The 23,368-nt window shown below is 25.4% G+C and overlaps 1 protein-coding gene across 10 annotated transcripts; it reads right to left on the bottom strand.

The window, feature by feature from the left end:
* Positions 1-234: 234 nt before the first annotated feature.
* On the bottom strand, positions 235-4,703 carry LOC112723572 (homogentisate phytyltransferase 1, chloroplastic). 10 transcript variants are annotated; one of them, XM_025774988.3, is made up of 13 exons: positions 4,290-4,703; positions 4,029-4,076; positions 3,348-3,628; positions 3,116-3,199; positions 2,944-3,018; positions 2,520-2,603; positions 2,346-2,435; positions 1,917-2,018; positions 1,582-1,677; positions 1,430-1,501; positions 1,251-1,346; positions 700-804; positions 235-519 (listed from the first exon to the last, which is right to left on the bottom strand). In XM_025774988.3, the coding sequence occupies exons 1-13, from the start codon at positions 4,342-4,344 to the stop codon at positions 478-480; spliced, it is 1,230 nt and encodes a 409-aa protein (XP_025630773.1). In that variant the 5' UTR covers positions 4,345-4,703; the 3' UTR covers positions 235-477. The 10 variants fall into 10 exon arrangements, with proteins under 10 accessions (XP_025630773.1, XP_025630771.1, XP_025630770.1 ...); XM_025774986.3 differs by having other exon boundaries at positions 4,455-4,614; XM_025774985.3 differs by having other exon boundaries at positions 3,348-3,640; positions 4,455-4,613.
* Between the last annotated feature and the right edge of the window lie 18,665 nt (positions 4,704-23,368).

Genomic DNA, 23,368 nt, shown 5'->3' with positions numbered 1-23,368 from the left:
ATCACATCAGGGAACGAATCTACCATCATCATTATTTTGGGGCATAAACTTCTATTAAAGATTTGATTTTTTCTTAAAATAAACAAATGGATATTTCAGAAGTTAGGAGGATAATGAATGAGATCCACCAATTATTTTTCTTAGGTATTTCAACTAATAGCAGACAACTAATCAATTTATTTGCACGAAGACGATCAAGAAAAACAAAAGGCAAACAGGAATAATGATACCACATTAAAGGAAATAAAATATGAGATTATAATAAAACATTCCAAGAAAAAGCAACAGGTCCATAAAATGTAATGAGAAATCTGAGAGTACCAAACAGAAATCGATGTTAACAAATCATAATTCATTTACAATTCCAGTTAAAACTTAATAAAATTGTAGGCTCATCTCTCATGTATGATGATGGCCTGTGAGCACTATGTAATTGTAAAACTATTTTCACGGCTATGATTGGGTGACGCCCCATATTCATCTAACTAAAGGTATGAGCAAGTACTCTGCATAAAATAGCTGCAACAACAAAGAACACATCATGTTCCACCTCGGTCTTGTGCTTTCAATAGCACTTAAACGGGTTTCGCTAAGAATTCAAAACTTGAAAAAGGTTTCATTCAAAAGATATGATTTTGAACAATTATGCAAAATGAACTCCACAACCACAGAGGATAAACAAAAGGCAGCTGAAATTACCTTCCAGATAAACATGTAGAAGGATGTTATGGAAGCTTTGTTCTTGAAATCTACAGATTTCGCACGGAACCAGAGAATTAAAGCCATAGCAGCATGTCCCGTGCCCTAAAACATTGGCATAGAATACATTTCAGACACTGCTGATACATTCAATCAAAACCAATCTGTGAAATGCAACTTTCCTCCTAAAAATTTGCCTCTTTTAAAGATCACTTTTAACTTTACAACAAATATCAAGATCAAATGATATAAGGTTGGATATTTTATCGAAGTTGATAAATATTAAGCAAAATTTGAGTTTGGTCCACTCCCATGAACTCTCCCAAACATGAATCGGTGAATAAGCTCTTATATTTGAGGGAGACATGAGTGGGGAAAAAACTGTTAAGAACTAACAACCATAGTAAAAAGGTAGCCATAGAATGAGGTAAACTATATATCTACTGCAAGTCTGTAACCCACTGGAGTCTACACTTGTTCAAAACCAAAGTCTCAGTTCCCAGAATATAGCACATCGATACTGTAGACTATACATATAACAAGCATCTTACCGTGATAATTTTGCTCCAAAGGCAAGGAGAAGCTGCTCCCACCATGAGAGCAACTCCGTAAGCAACTTCAAGGAGTGAAACACAAATCCAAAATACCTGCAAAAGATTAGTTAGTGACAACCAAGGAATAGAGTAGAGCATAACCAAGTTGGCTGAAATGTGCAATTTGAAGAGCATACCCGCTGCTGACCTAAACGTACTGAAAACGACTGGATGCCGAATATTCTATCTCCTTCTATGTCAGGTATATCCTACATGAAATGCAGTATTTGCATTACACACACATCTTATGTTAAATAAATCCAAATTCTAAGAAATTAGAGGCTCGAACCTTGAACAATGCTATAACCACGGAGAAGAAACTCATGAATGCTGTAGCAAAAATCAGTGGTCTTGAAAACACAACTGGCCTCTTGTACACATGGGTCTAGACAATGTCACATGAATTAGCAACCAAAACCATCAGACTTCTTGGGGAAGATTCACTTACTGGATTGAAAAGTGAGACAAATGAATCAAACTCCCTAGTACTAGCTAGCAAAAATATGTTTTCCATGTTGCGTGTGATTCATATACTATAATATGTCATGAATTCAACTAAGCCAACCCCGAAAACTTTAGATAATGACTTGTTGCTGTCGTGTAGAAAGGCTACTGGAACAAAACCTGCATGTGAAGGAAAAAAGCAAGTTGAACAATTACTGCGCGGACAGCTAGAATACACATTGCAGCAAGCACTGCAAATCTCTTCCATCTCAAGAGTGGCACCTGAAAATTTGGAAAACAATGCTAAAAACAGATTAGTGATGTCGCACAAGAATTTTTTCCAAAATCAGGATTTATTGGCGAGGATCCTTATTTATACTTTTTAACTCTTAAATCCAACTTGCAACTAACACATTCTTTTCTTATTAAAGAAAAATCAAGACAAGTGGATATTGTTTGACATTTATGGCTTCAAAATTTGATAATGCAAGTAATATGCTGAACATGTAGACTCTTAAAATGAAGACATTGTATGATGACCATTCAAAATAATATATTGTGGGGAAAATGAGGTCTTTAAAAAAAAAGAAAAGAAAAAGAAACTCTCACATCAATTGAATAAGCAGTCCCAAGCACAAAACTGATGAAAAGAGCCCAAAACAATGGCCATGAACCAACAATCCAACCAAGCCAAAAACTCTGTAAAAGAGAACAAAACGGTAAGCCCCTTTCCACCATTTCAGTAAAGCTTGTCTTGGAAAAAGTATTGAATCTATATGGTACCAGAAATGAAAATGATGCAACAATTGTGACACCAGTTCCAACGGAATATTCACCGGATGCCAATGGAAGATATGGCTTGTTTATCTGCAATAAGATATACAGATCAATAATAATACAACCCACGTGGAATTTCTCTGGAAAAGTTTGACAGCTATAAAAAGTTGTGTTGTTATAACTTATAACCACATCAAAGTTACAATAATATCTAAACCAGAATATGGTGGTCAAAATCATATTAACTGTTCCGTGCTCAAGTTGCAGGAACAACTGTTCACACCCAATATATAGGCTTTTGACTATCCTACTTTGGTGAGTTAACTGATAAATCACATAGCAATTCTACTTGAATAATTCAGAAGCCAAGTACAAAAGAAAAGCATTTATTAGTCACCAAGATTTTTATTTCTATTAGCAAGATCCATACCTTGTCTATTTCAATATCCGACAATTGATTCAATCCGACAATATAAATATTCATAAACAAGGCAGCTACCACAGCCTGAAACGATGAAAACTCTAAAATGCATTACTAGACTAGAAGGAAATAACAGAAACTCTTAGCCATTTAAGAGAAACAACACACTTCAGTGGCTCACCTCCAACACACCAGTAAAAAATAGAGGAGATATGTCTGATGATTTCTGCACTGCTAGGAGAGACACAGAAACTATGCTCAATGCCTATGCAAACAGAGATAAAGTGATCAGTTTTAAAATGATCAGAATATTACAATAATCCAAAAAACCGGTTCAAACAAATAAATTAAGGTATTAACCATACCATCCATGTACTATCTTAAAGATAAATTCTATAAGAGGTTCAACTTACGGTGCCAATAACTGTGTGTGGCCTGGAAAACCTATAGAAAGCATCCAATGAATTTTTAACAGAGGTCAAAATTCTTTTTGAATCAAAAGCTGGAGGTTCAGATTCAAAAGATTGCCCAGAGGTCGCTTTCACAATATGTTTTCTGTTACATTCTTGGCATGTAGGCCCTCCCTCAATGCCTTCACAACGAAATACTAAACTTGACTGCTTAAACCTCAAAAAGTTATATTCTTTTTTGATCTTCCTTTTGGGCCATGAAGCTGTTGTTGGTGCATAAGAACCTAGAGTACCAACTGGTGGATGTTAGTAGCAGAGACAGCAAAGAACACCTCCAAATATAAATTATTTCTTGTAAAATAAAACATAAGAAAGAATCTCCTAAGCAAGAATTTCATAATTATTGTCAAAGGGAACAGCTAGGACCCTGTGAAGAGAGTTAATTACTCAACTAACTGATATCAGTATCATAGCCACAGTGTCATACCACAAGTAAACTTAAAAAGAGTATTGCTAAACTGCTAATAGTCATTAAATCATGACAACTGAAGATTTATATATTCATAAATGGTTCCATTTTTCTTTTTCCATTCATGATTATCAAGTTTACTGAAACAAAAAAATAATAAACAATTAAGCTAGAGAGAAGTATAGGTATGGGTCTATATGAGATACTGAACATACTAGTCAAACAATTATTTGTCCAAATCTTACTCCTCTCACAACTTCCACCTGAAAATTTAATTAAAAAAAAATTAAAGAAGGAATAGCGAAAACTATTTATGTACACACTTCACAGTAAATGAATATAATTTTTCATCCTCCAATTACTGGAAAAGAAAAACGAAAAAGAACAGAAGAAGCTACTAGATTCGAATACATCTCATTTGCAGATTCCGTTGACATTTTTAGTTACAAAACAACAATACACATAGCATAGCATACCAGGCGCAACTAGTGAAGCTTTATTAGGAAAAGAACCAAGAAGCAAAGAATTCATCTGCGGAATGCGAGTGAGTGAATGAATGAATTGAAGAGTGTTTAGGTTTTTGGGTCAGAGGTAGCTACTTCATGAAAGAGTCATGCAATTACTCACGGCACTGTACTTACTTGCCTGCAAAGACCAAAAGCAGATCTTTCTGAAATTCAGAGGTTTGAGGGGCAAAGACGGAAAAGCAAAAAGCGTTGGCGTTGTCATGTAGCAGTAGCACCCACCACTATCAACGACTAAAATTGATAGAGACATACGGCATCTCCATTTGCTACTTCCCAAACTCGAATAAATTCATACTCTATTTACTTGATTCTCCCTTCATTAGCCGGGAGATTTTTTTTTTTACGGATACAACGTATGACAATAATTGAGTTTGAAAAAAAAATAAATAAATAAATCTTTAATTTTTTAATTCGAAAATATACATGAGTTTTTTATTAATTAAAAGAACGAAAACGATTTTCTAAAATACGAAATTCTCAAATAAATAAAAATAGAAAATTAAAAAAATATATTATGATTAATTTTATGTACTTTTTATGTACTCTTACTATAGTTAATTATCATAAATATTAAACTAGTAAAAAATAATCTAAGTAATACACTAACAAAAAATACAACTTATTTTTTTATTATTTTTGGATGAATAAATTAAATTTTTATAATTTGTTATAATTTATTATTAAACAAACGACAAGAATGCTCATTTTTATATTTATGTCATTTGTGTTTTATTCTCGTTATATTGTCTTGTTTTGTTTTTAAAAACGCAATCTTAAATCATTTCATCTAAAATATATAAAGATAAATCGATTCCAAAAAAATTTAAATGTATGATATTTTAAAAAATGTGAAACGTTTTTGTATTTTTTATTAATTAAAAACTTAATTATTTTAGAGATAAAAAATTAATAACCTATTTATCATTTACTGTATAAACACTTTTAAATATTAAGTACGAAACATTATAACGCTTTGTTCTATTCATAAAATCTATATAAGGAGTTCAATTTGTTCTCGAGTAAATTAAAAGTTTTTTTGGGGCAAAAAAGATTTAAGTTAAACTAGTCCTTTAGTTCTCAAAAGAAAATTTTACATAATTAATTAATAACAGTTTAATATTTAAAAAATGGTTTGTGGTATTAATTTAATTCTGCAACACACGTACATAGGTACATATATATGTGTGTAACAGTAAACATTATGTTAGTTCTTTTATATTAGATTTATCATGTATGAAATAGGGGTGCACAGACCCGGCCTGGTCCCAAACACTTTAGGGGTTAATTTAGTGGGATTTTATTGGGTTTAGGACCGGATAAGGGTCTTAAAAATAGACCCGGTCATTATTTCGGGTCGGGTTCGGGTCGTAGTTCGGGTCACCCGAAGTCGGTCTGATGACCCGGTCATCATACACAATTAATATTTTGTGTTATTAGTGATGGATCATGACTATTCTTATGTGGAATTTAAGTATTGTAAACCTTAATATTTTGTGTTATTAGTCATTATAAGACTATAAGTTAAGGTTTTATATTTAGAATGCATAAGACTTTAGACTAATGCATAATATTGTGTTATTTGTATTGATTTAAATATTTGGTATTATTAGACAATATTAGTATTGATTGTGGTTTTGCTTTAGTATTGATTGTGGTTATGTTTTAATTTTAAAGAAGGGTTGGTTCTTGTTATATTTTTCTAAGTGAATTTTACCATATTAAATAATGGTTGGAGTCTTGAAAATTTGGATATTTTTACATGCTAGCTTACAAGAAGATATCAACGTAATGTAATGTAATGTTAACAGCCCGATTTTCACCCGGTATAATTGTGGCCCGAAAGTGTATTGGTTTCATCGGGTTTAAGGTCGGATTCGGGTCTAATAAATAGACCCCGTGTATATTTCGGGTCGGGTCTGGATCACATCAAACCCGGCTTCACCCGACCTATGTGCACCCCTAGTATGTAATATCAAATAAGCCTAAGAAAAAAAAAAGAAATTATATTATTTCTTTGATTAAATTATTATTATCATATAGAAAACCTTTGAAAAAAGGAAATGTATCATCGTCCTTTACCTAAGATATTTATAATGATGTGGTCCATTATTGCTAGTTTGCTGATTAATAATTAGCATGTTTTTCTTAAAGATCCGTATTCACTCCCATTTATGTCTCCCACTGAAACGGAATTAGGAACTAACACTCATAGTAGTACGGTGAAAATTCAGGTATAATCAATTTTACGTTAAATAATTTAATTGATTTAACTAAATTTTTATTGAATGGCTCTCAATTATTATTTTTACATAAAGTCGACTGCACCTGAGTTTTTATCATAATTGTATATAAATTATTTTACTATTTATAATAAACAATTAAATAATAATTAAACTGTTATATGATTGCTACTCTAATTCTTACACCAATTCAATAGTTGTATTTACGTGTGAGTTTCTCTCAAATAAGAGAAAATTGAATAAAAGGGGTCTTCTTTTTTAATCTAAAATTATAGAAAACAAAAAATGATACTTCATGGTTCCATTGTTTAGTTATGTGGTAAATTATGGGAGGAATAGGGTGCATGAAAGGTGAGATTTTACATTAAATACTATCCAGTTTTTTTTTTTTCATTGGAGAGGATGCATGATATTTGATTGCTGGTTGTGAAGAGAATGAAGATAGCTGGCTGACATGTGACTGATGACCACCCTTTTCAGTGACGACATTTGTTTCCATACATAGCTACTTAGATAGGCTAAACTGTATATCGTCCTTGTTATACATGATTCCTGTAATAAGGAATTCTCTATTCTGTGACTCTCAATAATTCTCAACCCCACCTTATTACTTTGTCTATCTCTCTTGTGTTTGTTTTTTTCTATATATTAACCACCTACAGGGGAAAACCCCAAAACATACATGCTTATAATTATTTTTACAACAATGCTAGGAACCAAGAGGGTACCAGTAAAAAACTAGTCTAATATCTATGGGTGAATTCAAAACTTCTACGTAAATGGTGCTTATGCTAGGCATTAGGATGTTTTTTCTATTAAGTATAGAATGTTTCTTTTTCATACTAAATAGATGTTCTTTTATATATTTTATAAATTTTTTTATATATTAAGAATCGGAATTGTTGGAAGTTACGTGATCCCCACCCTATTTTTCTAACGTATTATTCAAAATTTTAATTTGGGATGAAAAACAATTAATATCAAATATTATAAATTAATTAAGTTGTTTACTTTTTTGTTGATCACCTCTTGGTTTCATATATTTTTTCTTGTTTTTATTTAACTAAATAATAAGATTAATTATGATGAGTTTGAACATTTAAAAACAAATAAATATTATCGATGATTAATATCTTTACGCTTCCTAATGAGTTGAGCAGACTTGAATTAAGTTAGTTGTAATAAGTCCAATGAAATTAAAACGTAAATAGTCAAAGTTATATAAGAGCAAGAGCTCTAAGAATAGTTAGTTAATAGTTATTACTAGGATGATGATGAGATTCATCTATATATTGTTATTAGCAGTATAAATAATGAAAGCTGCCATTTGTTTCCTCCTCTTATTTCAAATTTGTTCTTGTATGGAAATTATATGTATTACCCTCGCAGTAAAACTTCAACTTCCTAATAAGTAATAACCGTGCTCACCTTTTAATTACAAATAATTAACTCTACTTTAAGCTTAAGGGATGTTATACTATTAACCATTTTTTTTTATTAAAGATAAAAAAACTTAAATTTGCGACTTCTTAAGTGAGTACGAAGAGATTATGTCATTTAAAGTATAAATTATTGACTATACCCTTAACCAGTTGCCACAAAAAAACATGGTCATATTAAGAGTGGCCTATTATGCATTGCTAAGTTTTGGGGCCAAGTTGACGACACATGCTATATTTCCTTTGTTATGTTGACTTCTAAGTTCTAATAGCCGCCCACATTGTGCAATAATAATCTATAGGTGCGAAAAGAAATTTCATGATTTCGTTGCATGTTATTTTCAATTAGGTTAAAATAATGGAGAGAGAGATTAAATTATTTAATTTAATTGAGATAAATATTAAATTATTTAATATTTTAGTTGACTATATTAAATTATTAACTATATTTAATCAATTACATTAATTACTTTATTTGACTGAAATACATAAATTAATTTTATTTTAATTTATATTTTTATTTTATATATTTTGATTAATAATTTTTAAGAATTTTATAATTAATTGTTTATTTGAATTGATTGTGTACGGTAGGTCGGGTACCGGACGGTTCGGGTTAGTACTTCGGTCGATGAGAGGGGAGATCGTCTGCTTCGGGTCGTTGGTGCTAGAATGAGGAGTAACCGACTTTCTGAGCTCTCTATATGGAGAGAGGGGGTGTCACCTGCAAAGACACTCCGACGCTCTAGTCAGTCAAGTGTGCAGGCGAAAAGTGAGAGAATGGTATGTGACGTACCTTGGGGGAGGGATATGACCCTCCCCATATATACCGTGTCAGAGGCGGATCCCACAAGGACAGAACCCATCTTCCTCAAAGCTTCCCTTCACAGCTGTAGTAGTGAGCTGTCCGGGGCGCGTGTCCGGGTCGGTATTTGAACGTCTCGCACCCGACCGTTCGGGTCGGTCCATGTTATGTGTGGGCCAAGCCGTAACAGATTGAGATAAATATTAAATTATTTAAACCATATTTAATTATAAATAATCTATTATATTAATTATTTGATTTTATTAGAATAAATGAATTGATTTTGTGTTAATTTATATTAATATTTTAGCCTTATATATTTTGATTAACGATTTTTAAAAATATAATAATTAATTATTTATTTAATTTGATTGGGATAAATAGTAAATATTTAATATTTTATTTGATCACGATAAATATAACTAATTAATCATATTAATTATTTAATTTGACTAAAATAAATAAATTCATTTTATTTTAATCTGCCTTAATTTTTTTGTCTTATGTATTTTTATTAATAATTTTCAAAAGCGTTATACTTTTTGCATGATATATTTATAAGATATGTTTTATTTATTTGGCCTACTTTATTAATCGTGATAATTATAATTAATTTATTATACTAATTATTTAATTTAATTATTTCAATTATATGTTATTTGATTTAATTTATTATCATAATAATGTTTGAGTTTTTGTTTATCAAAATTTTTTATTTTTTTTATTTTAAATATTTTGTTTTTAAGATTTAAATTTTTATTAATTGTTTATATTTTTATTTTAATATCAAATCTAATATTTCTATTAATAGTTGCTTGTAATTTATTGTTTAATAATTATATGCCTATCATCAATTATATTGTCGTGAGTATTTTGTCAATTTATTTAAAAAATTTATAATTAATTTTTACATACAAGTCATTTAAATAAATAAGTCCAAACAAGTAGTTTTGACATAATTTACCTCTATGCATCACTATCTCTAGTAAATTTTTTACTCGACGCGCGAATATATAACTACCTTTTTTATACGGTTCTCATTTCTTTTTTAAAAATTTTTCAACGTTTTCTGTGTCTCTACATTCTGTTTTATCTCTGCGTTTTTCTTCCTTTTATATGTTCTATTCGTTCTCTACGTTTTCTTCGTTCAAGTTCAATATTCTTTTACCTGATTTGAAGATTTGGATCAAAGTTTTTGAAATCAAGCCGTGAAATCAGGTTTAAATAATTATTTCGTTGTCCAAAATAATGAATGACTCAAGTTCAGACTGTCAATTGAATCAGAGCGAAGTGAATTATTGTTTTGAATCGAATCAAGTGGTTGAGGTGTGGTTCGTTTCTAGTTAATGTTGTTCGTTAGTAGCTTATGATTTTGTAGGTGAATAATGTTTTTTGTTTGTGAAAATTGTTGTTCATGGTTAATGGTTTGAATTGAATGTAATGTAGGAGTTATGAGTCTGAATTATTAGTGTGATAAATCTGTTCTGTTCTCGTTTCAGTATATTTTAATTATAAATTAGTGTATTTTTTGGAACTCTTTCGGTGTATTTTGAAAATTTTTCGGTGCATTTATAGGTTTAGACTTTCAATTGAACCAGGACGAATTGTATTATTGTTTTGAATTGAATCAAGTGGTGAAGTATGGTTTGAATCTAGTTAATATAGTTTGTTAGTAGTCTATGATTTTGTAGTTGAATCATTTTGTTTATGTTTGTGAAAATTGTTGTGCATGATTGATTGTTTGAATTTGAATATAATGTATGAGTTCTAAATCTAATTTTATTATTTTGATGTATCTATTTCGTTTCTAGTTCGGTGTATTTTAGTTTCTAATATGGTTTATTTTGGACCAATTTTGGTGTATTTTCAGTTTCTGTGCAATATTGATGAACAACTTATTCCAAAGGTTGAGATGAACAATTTTTCGGTGCATTTATAGGTTCAAACTTTCAATTGAACCAGGACGAATTATATTATTGTTTTGAATCGAATCAAGTGGTGAAGTATGGTTTGAATCTAGTTAATATAGTTTATTAGTAGTCTATGATTTTGTAGTTGAATCATTTTGTTTATGTTTGTGAAAATTGTTGTGCACGGTTGATGGTTTGAATTTGAATATAATGTACGAGTTTTAAATCTAATTTTATTATTTTGATGTATCTATTTCATTTATAGTTCGGTGTATTTTAGTTTCTAATATGGTTTATTTTGAACCAATTTTGGTGTATTTTTAGTTTCTATGCAATATTGATGAACAATTTATTCCAAAGGTTGAGATGACTTTTAACACGTTGAAAGAAGTTGAAAACTCTACAAAGATTATTCTAAACTTGTAGGTTTTTCTACGAAAATTCATAACACAAATAAGAAGAAAAATGAGATTAAGAGCCAATTGATTACATGTATCAGAGAGGAGAAATGGAAATCGAATATATCTCTAATTGAGAAGACAAATTTCTCAGCTGGATTAAATTGATTTGGATGTGTTTTTATTGATAATTCAGTCATTTTTGTGTGTTGTTTTCAAACTAGGTTTGTGTGTCACAATCATTAAGTAATTTGTGTGTATTTGTACCAAAATTTTCTGTGTGAAAACTAAGAAATTTATGTGGTATTTGTTAGGAAATTTTGGTGTATTTTTGTTTTGACAAGTTTTGCATAATTCAAAACTCTTCCTCACCCTCCTCTTCATCTTTTGCTACTTCTTCTTCTTCATCATCGTCACCATCTTCTTCTTTTTTATTCATATTTTTCTTCTTATTTTACCTTTTCAAAATTCTTATTATTTTACTCTCTTAACAAGAATAAAACAAAAAAAAAAATCAAACAAAGAAGAAGAAAAAAAAACACATAATGCTGCAAAATTACTTGAAAAAAGATAAATTTACATTTATTCAACTAAAAAAAGAAATAAATAAATAAAAAAAGAAAAAAATACAGCATTAAAGAAACATTTGTATGTATTTGAAGCAAAATTTCGGTGTAAAATTTAAAAAATTTATATGTTGTTGGTAAGAAATTTCGGTATATTTTTATTCAGATAAGTTCTACATAATTTAAAACTCTTTCTCTTCCTCCTCCTCATCTTTTACTATTTCTTTTTCTTCTTTTTCATCATCATTATCATCTTTTTCTTTTTTTCTTATTCATCTTTTCTTTCTTGTTTAAGTTTGACCTTCTCAAGTTTCTTGTTGTTTTACTCTTTTAACAAGAATAAAAAAAAAAGAAAACATAATGCTACAAAATTACCTGAAAGAGGATGATAAACTTACATTCATTCAACTAAACGAAAGAAAGAAATAAAGAAAAAAAGATGAAAAAATACAACATTAAAGAAACATTTATGTGTATTTGTAGCAAAATTTCGGTGTAAAAACTAAAAAATTTATGTACTATTGTTAAGAAATTTCGGTATATTTTTATTATGATAAGTTTTACATAATTCAAAACTCGTCATCTTCCTCTTCCTCCTTCTCATCTTCTGCTGCTTCTTCTTATTATTCTTCTTCTTCTTTTTCATCATCATTTACTTTTTTTTTTCTTATTCATCTTTTTCTTTCTTGTTTTACCTTCTCAAATTTTTTCTTGTTTTACTCTCTTAACAAAAATAAAAACAAAAAATCAAACAAAGAAAAAAATAAACACATAATACTGCAAAATTATTTGAAAGATGATGAACTTACATTCATTCAACTAAAATAAAAAAATAAGAAAAAATACAACATTGAAGAAAATATTTGTGTGTAAGCAAAATTTTGGTGTAAAAATAAGAAATTTATGTGTTATTTTTAAGAAATTTTAGTGTATTTTTATTCTGATAAGTTTTACCTAATTTAAAACTCTTCCTCTTCCTCCTCATCATCTTCTGCTTCTTCTTCTTCTTCTTTTCCATCATCATCATCTTCATTATCATCTACTTTTTTTTCTTATTCATCTTTTTATTCTTGTTTTACCTTCTCAAGTTTCTTCTTATTTTACTCTTTTAACAAAAATAAAAACAAAAAAAATCAAACAAAAAAAGAAAAAGAAACACATAATACTATAAAATTACTTGGAAGAGAAAGAACTTACATTGATTTAACTAAAAGAAATAAGAAAAAAGAAGAAGAAGAAAAAAATATAGCATTAAAAAAATATCTGTGTGTATTTGTAGCAAAATTTCAGTGTAAAAATTAAGAAATTTATGTGTTATTATTAAGAAATTTCGGTGTATTTTTATTCTGATAAGTTTTGCATAATTCAAAACTTTTCCTCTTCCTCCTTCTCATCTTTTGCTACTTCTTCTTCTTTTTCATCATCATCATTATCTTCTTTTTTTTTCTTATTTATCTTTTTCTTTTTGTTTTGTCTTATGAAGTTTTTTTTGTTTTACTCTTTTAACAAGAATAAAAATAAGAAAATAAAACAAAGAAGAAGAAGAAAACATAATGCTACAAAATTACCTAGAAGAGGATGAACTTACATTCATTCAATTAAACGAAAAAAAAATAAAAAAAAAGAAAAAAATACAGCATTAAAGAAACATCTATGTGTATTTGTAGCAAAATTTTTGTATAAAAACTAAGAAATTTATGTGCCATTGTTAAGAAATTTTTGTGTATTTTTATTCTGATTAGTTCTATATAATTCAAAATTTTTCATCTTTCTCATCCTCATCTTATGCTGCTTCTTCTTATTCTTTTCCCTCAACATCATCTCTTTTTTTTATTCATCTTTTTCTTTTTATTTTACCCTTCTCAAGTTTCTTCTTATTTTACTCTTTTAACAAGAATAAAAACAAAAAAAATCAAATAAAGAAAAAGAAAAAACACATAATGCTGCAAAATTACTTAGAAGATGATGAACTTACATTCATTCACCTAAAAGAAAGAAAGAAATAAGAAAATAAAAAAAAAAGAGAGAAAAAGGAAAGAAACGCAACATTAAAGAACATATTTTTGTGCATTTGTAGTAAAATTTTGGTGTAAAAACTAAAAAATTTATGTCCTATTGTTAAGAAATTTCGGTGTATTTTTATTATTGTTAAGAAATTTCGGTGTATTTTTATTATAATAAATTCTGTACAATTCAAAACTCTTTTTTTTTCTCATCTTCTGCTTCTTCTTCTTCATCTTCTTATTTCATTTTATCATAATTCTTTTTTGTAGGAAAAAATCAAACAAAAAAAAAACAAAAATACATGCAAAATCAATAGAAAGAGGAGGAGAAAAAATGCAGCAACAACACCAGCAATAAAAAGAACGATGGTGAGGATGAAACATGCAAAGAAGAAGAAAGAACGCGAAGAAAAATGAGGAGGAGAAAAAGGAGAAGAAGAAGGAGGAGGAGGAGGAACGCGGGATACAAACGTCGGAGGAAGAACGCAAAGAAGAAGAATAAACACGAAGAAAAACAGCGTAATTTTACGCGCACATTATGTAAGTGGATTTTGTTGGATTAGAGTTAATTTAGTTGGACTTGTTTGTCAAAAAAGCTTATATGTGTGTAGTAGGACTAAAAATTTTAATTTCATTCATTTTTTTTATTTTACTTATTTCTATATTTTATAACTTATTCACAGTTAAAAAGTCATATATGCTTGAAAACAATCTCATATTTTACTAATTATTCTTCCATTTGGTAATATTTTTTTTCCTCCTATGATGCATGATTTATACTTTTTGATTTTTTTATAAACTATAAAATATTATTATTCATCATTATACTGCATCTCTTCTATTTATTTTCTATTTATTTAAGATTTTTATAATTTTTATTGTAAATTATATTTTTTTATTCCATACAAGTTAATTTATCATAATTCTACATATGTTGAGTCTTTTCAATATTTAAATTATATTTTTTACATGTTTAATTTTATTTTTAATTCAAAAATTAAGTGATAAAATAACGTCCATGAAGATTGTTGTGTGTCTTCTCCTTTTTTTGGCTTACCTTTCTTTTTATAAGAATCATGAATAATTATATATAATGAAATTTATGTATAAAAGAGTAAATATGAATTGTATCCTATATTTTTTTAGTAAAATTTTTATTATCTATCTTAAAATAGGAAAATAGGAAAAGACATTGTAAATTATTTTGGACCAATAAATTTGTCAAAGTTGTGACAAGATATTGTACATTTAATTATACATTTATCTTATCTTTAACTATTTTAATATGTGTTTAAACTAACAAAAAATATGAAAATATTTTTAAATACAAATATAGCTACTTCAACTCAAGAATAAATAAAATATATTGGTAAATTTTAATAGATAACAACGTTAGTCATATTATCTACTTAATATACTAAAACTGGGTTTTCCCCCAACTAATGAAAGTGAGGTGTCACTTTTTCGTGAACTCATTTTCCCTCCAAAATAAATGCATTTAATGAATAACACATAATTATACTAATTTAGAAAAATATATTTATTATAATTATATAAAATTAATATTTAATGCATTATTAAACTACTTATCAATTATTAATAAAAAATATTTTTAATTATTTTAATAAATAATGCATAATTATATTAATTTAGAAAAATATCTTTATTATAATTATATAAAATTAATATTTAATACATTATTAAACTAATTGTCAATCGAAAATATTTTTAAACACTTTACTTATATTCATTTTAATTATATTAATATCCTTCTAATTCTTATTCATTATGCAATGATTTTATTAGTGGCAAGTTGTTAACCCATTTATATTGATAATAATAATAATTTTATTAGAATAAATATCAAATTCTATTCCTAATATAAAAATGTAAGATTTAATTCCTTCCATTTTTATTTTACCACTATAAAAGATCATGTATGTTAAAAGAAAATATCATTCGTTTATCAATTACTCTTTTATTTGATAGCTTTTACAACAATTCTTTTTCTTCCTATGAGGCGTTATTGCAAGAAGGCAACTATCGTGGATACAAACTACCACACTCTCCAACTTTCGTGCTCATCATTCGGAGTTATATAAGATATGTTATCTATGAAGTATTTATAGACCATGGTGTTATCATGTATGCATAAATAAAAAATGTTTCGTATTTAAATTTAAGCCATTTACCTATTTGTGGTATATTGTAATGTGAAATTACTTTCAATATGTGTTGTGTAATGATATTATGTTCTAATTTAAGCTTTTACTTTAGAACTGTATTATGATTTTATCTCATCATTTTTTCTTAGATATCAAGTTGACGTATTTTTATTTATTATTATTATTTAAACGAATGTGATATGAAATGTACAAAAAAATCTCACATTCAATTTATTTTATTGTAGTCTTCTATCTATTCTATTTATTTTTATTTTCTTCTTATTCATTTTATTTTTTTTAAATGTTATGTAATTTATTATAATTTCTACCAATCTACTTAATATACTAAAACTGTGTTTTTCCCCAACTTATGATGGTGAGGTATCATTTTCTCGTGAATCAATTTTCCCTCCAAAATAATTGTACTATTTCTCTCTTTTAAATTTATTTTTAAAAATTATCTTTAATTGATATAATTATATTATAATTAGTATTTAACGAATGATACATAATTATACTAATTTAAGATAATCTCTTTATTATAATTATACTAATCTCTTTTAAATTTATTTCAAAAAATTATCTTAATTATAATTATATAACAATATTATACTTAGCATTTAATGAATAATTCATAATTATACTAATTTAAAAAAATATCTCTATTATAATTATATAAAATCAATAATTAATGCATTATTAACCTAATTATCAATCAGAAATATTTTTAACTATTTTAATTATATTGATTTTAATTATATTGATATAATTCTATTTTTTATTCATTATTCTTCCTATATTAATATACGCATGCATGTTACCTCATTTTTTCCATAAATAGAAAATAACATTTACCTATTAAATTTGTTAGTTGTTCAACCGATTCATCTTATTTATTGTGATTGAGATTGATATATAATCATAAAGATTTTTTTTCTTCCATTAATTTTAGTAAAGAAATCTATGACGTAAAATAAAATAAAATAAAGTCAGTATCTACTTTTCTTTTCAATATTTTTTATATTTACGGTAAATATTAAATGTAAAAAAAATAATATTAATTATTATCACTTTTATTTATTTACATTCATAATTAAATTTAATATAATTATAGTAAGTCTCAGTCTCTATAATTATAACAATTTGTATCTGTTACATATATAGTAATTATATTATATATAATTATATATCTCCTCTTTTATATATACTTAGCAAGTATTTCTATTTATATAATCTACTTAATATATTAAAATTGGATTTTTTTTCTCAACTAATGAGAGTGAGGTGTGAATTCCTCATGAATTCATTTTCCCTCCAAAATGAATGCATTTAATGAATAATGCATAATTATACTAATTTAGAAAAATATCTTTATTATAATTATATAAAATCCATATTTAATACATTATTATACTACTTATCAATTATCAATTGAAAATATTTTTAATCATTTTAATAATAATAATAATAATAATAATATACTTCTACTTAATATACTAAAATTGTATTTTTTCCTAACTAATTGAAGTAAGGTATCAATTTTTCATAAATTCATTTTTCTTCTAAAATAAAAATACTATTCTCTTTTCTAAATTTATTTTAGAAAAATATCTTTATTATATTTATATTACAATTAACATTTAATGAATAATGTATGATTATACTAATTTAGAAAAATATATTTATTATAATTATATAAAATTAATATTTAATGCATTATCAACTAATAAAAGCAATGTGTCAATTCTTCATGAATTTATTTTCTCTCCAAAATAAAAGTACTATTCTCTCTTCTAAATTTATTTTAGAAAAATTAAAATTCCATGTTGAATATAGGTGGCAAGTTAAAAAAAAAAAAGCAAGTTAATGGAATCAAATCATATTTCTATAACATATATAAGAATGTATATTTTTATTATATAAAAATTGAATTTCTGCACTTCATGATGGACGTGGCATACTTCTTAGCGTGTTTCTTAATTTATTTTTTATAACTCATTGAATACAATTTATTACAGTAAATTAATTATATCAACTAATTGATTTGATTAGGTATTTAAATATCATACGATTTATTATAATTTATATCAATCAAATAATTGTAATTTATTATATCAATTATTTTAATTCATTAATTTATAAAGTACATAATAACATAGATGATTTGTTACTTATACTAATTAAATACAATAAATACATATTAATTTAGTTAAAAAAAATCATTGTCTCCTATGTTTTTCTATTTATTTTTTTAATTCATTAAATCCAATCAATTATAATAAATTAATTATATCAACTAATTAATTCAATCAATTATTTTTTAATTTATTTTTTGAATTCAATAAATCAAATAAAATTAATTATACTGATTATTTGTATTGACTAATTAATTTGATTAATTCTTAAAAATATTTTTATTTAATTTATTTTATTTATTTAAATATAACTAATTAGTTATTTATTTTTATTTGGATAAATATCAGATTCTATTTCTAATATAAAAATACAAAATTTTATTCCTTCTATTTTTTATTTTACCACTATAAAAGACCATATATGCTAGAAGAAAATATCATTAATTTATCAATTATTCTTTCATTGGTTAGCTTTTACAACAATTTTTTTTCTTTCTATGAGGCGTCGTCACAAGAAGGCAACTATCGTGGACACAAATCAGCACACACTCTTCAACTTCCGTGCTCATCATTCAGAGCAATATCTGATACGTTATCCATTAAGCATTTATAGACCATGGTGTTATCATGTATGCATAAATAAAAAAAAATCTGTAATTAAGCTTAAGTCATTTATTTATTTGTGTGGTATATTGTAGTGTGAAATTACTTTCAATTTGTGTTGTGTAATGATATTATGGTTTAATTTAAGCTTTTATTTTAGAATTGTGTTATGATTTTATCTCATTATTTTCTCTTAGATATTAAGTTGATGAATTTTTATTTATTATTATTGAAGCGGATGTGATATAAAATTTGTAAAAAGAAAAAAAAAACTCACATTCAATTTATTTTATTGTAGTCTTCTATTCTTTTATTTCTTTTTATTTTTTTATTCATTTTATTTTCTTTTTAAATATCATATAATTTATACCAATTAATTAATTATAATTCATTATATCAGTTAGTTTAATTCATTAATTTATAATATACATGATAAAATAGATCATTTGTTACTTATATGTTTATTTTTCTAAAATCTAAACCTGAATAATTATATTTTCAATTTTTGTTATCAACAAAATATTATTAATAATGAATAATAATTAACCACTCATACTTTTAATAAAAGTTTCTGGATGATTTTTATATTTATTAATATTAATTATTGATTATTTTTTCATAAATAAATTATATTATAATTTTATGTTAGTTCATAATTGATTAATGATTAATGTTTATAAAGCTATGTTACTCTAAATTTTATATTTTATAAATATTTTATTTAAATATAATTTTTTTAACATAAAAATGTATTATTTTAATAATATCATAATTTTATATTTTTTAATTATTCTAATTGAATATTTTATCAAATACTAATTAAATCCATTCTTCCATTTGCTTTCACTAATCTATTATCTAACTATTATATAAAATTAAAATCATATTAATGAATTTAATATTAAAGTTAATTTGGCTTTTTATTATTTACAGTATTTTTTAATCAATAATTTTATACTCTTTACTTTTTTTTTCAATTTTATTTTGAATTTTAATTTAGTACTCAAAAGTAGTGAAATTCCATTGATACCGAAATAAAGTTACAAAAGGGTCCATAGGGTAGAATAAATAAAATAATGTGATACCCACATTACAATATCCAAATGAAACAACTTAAGATCTAAAATGTTTATCTTTCTCTTTCTCGCCGTCTATTATATTATCTATTCTACATATTCTATTATATAAAAATCAAATTTTTACTTTTAACGATGGAATCAAGGTAGCATGCTTCTACTTTATTTTGTTTAACTCATTAAAGACAATTCATTATGATGAATTAATTATATCAACTAATTATTTTTGAATAGATATTTAAGTATCATACAATTTAAAATTATGTATATTAATTATTTGATTTAATTTTTATGATATATAAATTTAAGGAATAAATTAAAATAAGATAATTTATTACTTATTTAAATTGAATACGACAAATATAAATTAATTTAGTTAAAAATTTACTATTTTCTAATCTTCTATACATAAAAATGACAAAATAAAATTATAAAAATAATCTTTTTATCACTTTTGCTATTTTAATTTTATTTATTTTTTTGCTTTTTTTATGTATAATTTTATTTTATATTAACTTTGTTTATTTAATAATAAAATATACTCATATTAATTCTATCATATAATAATATATTTTTCTCTTATATTAATCGAAGAATTTCAATAGTTATCAACTACATCTAATAGAATGATTGAGAAGTGAGAACTATGAGAAATTAAACCCAAGTTCAAAATGCTTAAACAAAGAAAAGAAAACAGTGGATATATAATTAGAGAAAAATGTATAATAATGACAAAATATACTAAAACTGAATTTTTTCTCCAACTAATAAGAGTGAGATGTTAATTCCTCATGAATTCATTTTTTCTCTAAAATGAAATCACTATTTTTTTCTAAATTTATTTTAGAAAAATAAATTTATTATAATTATATTACAATTAACATTTAACGAATAATGCATAATTATACTAATTTAGAGAAATATTTTTATTATAATTATATAAAATCAATATTTAATACATTATCAACTAATAAAAGTGAGGTGTCAATTCCTCATAAATTTATTTTTCCTCCAAAATGAAAGCACTATTCTCTATTCTAAATTTATTTTAGAAAAATATATTTATTAATAATTATATTACAATATTACAATTAGCATTTAATGAATAATGTATAACTATAATAATTTAGAAAAATAAAATAAAGTCCAGTAATTTATCTTCCGACTGCACACATGTGTAGAATAACTTTTAAGAAGGAGTCATGTATAGTAAATACGGTCGATGATTATAAAACTGTATACTAACATTGATATAATATTATTTCAGGTATATGTTTTGCAGGCATCAAAGAAAAGTGTTGAGTTATTTTTTAGTGGATTTAAATTATTTATTGTTTATTAGAGAATTTTGTGCATTAGAATTCTCTAATAATTTATTATTTATTTTGAGCTAATTTTGATATGTTCTTACTTGACAGTAAAACAACATATAAAAATTTGTTGGTAGGTCTAAGTATTATTAAGTTATTTATGGTTACATTGAGTATATATATTTGATTTATTGAAGAAAGTAGATTACTAAAACTAATTAATAACTATTTTAGAATTAATATATTTAACACTAGATTAAGAAAAAACAAATAATACATAACATGTTATATCTTTATTAATCAAATTATTATAATTTAAATTAATCTTAACAAAATAATTTAAAATTATAATTTCAATCTTATCACGTGTATAACACGGGTTAATACACTTGTTTTGATTCAAAAAATAAACATCATAGTATAATATAAAACAGCTGTGAATAAATAAAAAAAAATTCTCTATAATAATTTTTTATGATAATAAAAAAGGTAATTCAAGAATTTTTTTTATCTGATGTTAGATTGTGTTTGCTCAAATTAATTTTAACATAACAGTAAGATAATTTAAAATATTTATTCGTAAATTATAAAAAAATGTCTATAATTTTAACCACTAATATTATTTAAAAATAAATATTTTAAAATATAAAATTTTAATATAAATATTTTAATTTATTCATAAACTATAAATTATTATTAACGAGTAATTGTTATAATTTGAAAACAAATAAAATTATTATTCATTGATTTAATTATTTTTAATATTAAAAATAGTTAAACTTTAAATTTAATTAACTTTATAAAATTTTCATAATAAAATTACTATGCATATTTTCATTTAAAAAGATCATAAAAAACAAAACTTTATATATTTTGTATATTATCATATACAAAAAGTACTGATACATATATATACTAGTTAATTAAATTAATTTTAACTTTTCACTTTTATTTTTGTTGTAAATTAAGTGTAAAAAGTTATTAATTAATTTTTATATATTATATCATATAGTATAAGTTAGAAAGAAAAAATTACAACAATAGATATTTAATGATAGACAAAGAAAATAATACAATGATTTTTTTTCCTTCTCTTTTAATTAATTACACTTTGAATAAAATTTAGTGATGATTAATAATTGTATATAAGGAAATAATAATATGAAATGGATGAAATTTATGATTTAATTAAAAGGTACACGAAAATACTAACTAAAAAAATAATGATATAATTTTTTACGAAAATATTTGCTAACCAAAATAAACCGAATTTTTTAATATTTTTAAATTTTAATATATTCAATTGCTAAGTTTGCAAATGGATTGCATCAAAATTAACTATAATTAAAATTATGGTTATGGTTATTATATTTTCATTTATATATTGAAAAATAAAAGAAAGATATTTTGCTTCAATATAGACAATTACCTATTTACCTCCTATATATCCATATCTATATTGTGAAGGAATTAATGGGAAAAAAAATAAATAAATGTGAACTGCATATCGTGGTTGTGTCCCCATCACGCATGTGAAGGTATAGTATATAGGCAATTCAACATTAATTTATGTCATTATGGGACATTTTCATGAAAAAGAAAATGACCAAACATGACACGAACACGCCATTTAGTGACTCCATGGCTGTGCAATTTTAGTACAATGGCGTGAAAAGTTGTACTATTATTATTTAAGAACTTATTATGACTTCAACTAAAAAATTAATTATTTTTCAGTTAATTAAATATTTAATTAAAATTAAATTTCCATACTTATTCAATTATTCTTGGTGTGGCATATCAAATTAAATTAAATTAGGAAAAATAACTATTTGTACCCATGAATTTTACGAACGCTGACAAAAGTACCCATTAAAGAAGGAAACTAATGTTGTATCCATCAAAGATGGATTCCGTACGATAAAAGTACCCAAATCCTAAATTTATGTTGACTTTTTAATAAAATTTCAGAATTACCCCACAATTATCTTTAACCCCTCTTCTCTTCTTTCTCAAATCTCAAACACCTCCATTGCCTAAAAATCCTAATCTCAATACCTAAAAACCTCAGATTACCATTTTCTTAACCTTAATCTCAATACCCCTTTCAGCAAATTTCAATCTTCTCTTTATTCTGATGAGAAATGGCCTGGCGTAATTGTAATGTTCCGACGTTGGGGGTGTACCTTGTATGGCCTTCACGAATTGCATTAATCCCAGCCTATCCATATCCATAACTATAACCATAACTATAAGAGTGAGGAGTCAGCACTAAATTGGAAAGAGGGAAAGAGTTTTAGTATAGTTGGTGACCTCAGCAATGAGAGCGGAAGTGTCAAAATCAGGCTCCCCGGTGGCCAGGCGAATAACGGGGACAC

This window comes from Arachis hypogaea, chromosome 11 (genome assembly GCF_003086295.3).
Source record: "Arachis hypogaea cultivar Tifrunner chromosome 11, arahy.Tifrunner.gnm2.J5K5, whole genome shotgun sequence".
NCBI lineage: Eukaryota > Viridiplantae > Streptophyta > Magnoliopsida > Fabales > Fabaceae > Arachis > Arachis hypogaea.
The sequence above is the reverse complement of the archived record's forward strand: the minus strand, read 5'-3'. Positions and strand labels throughout refer to the sequence as shown.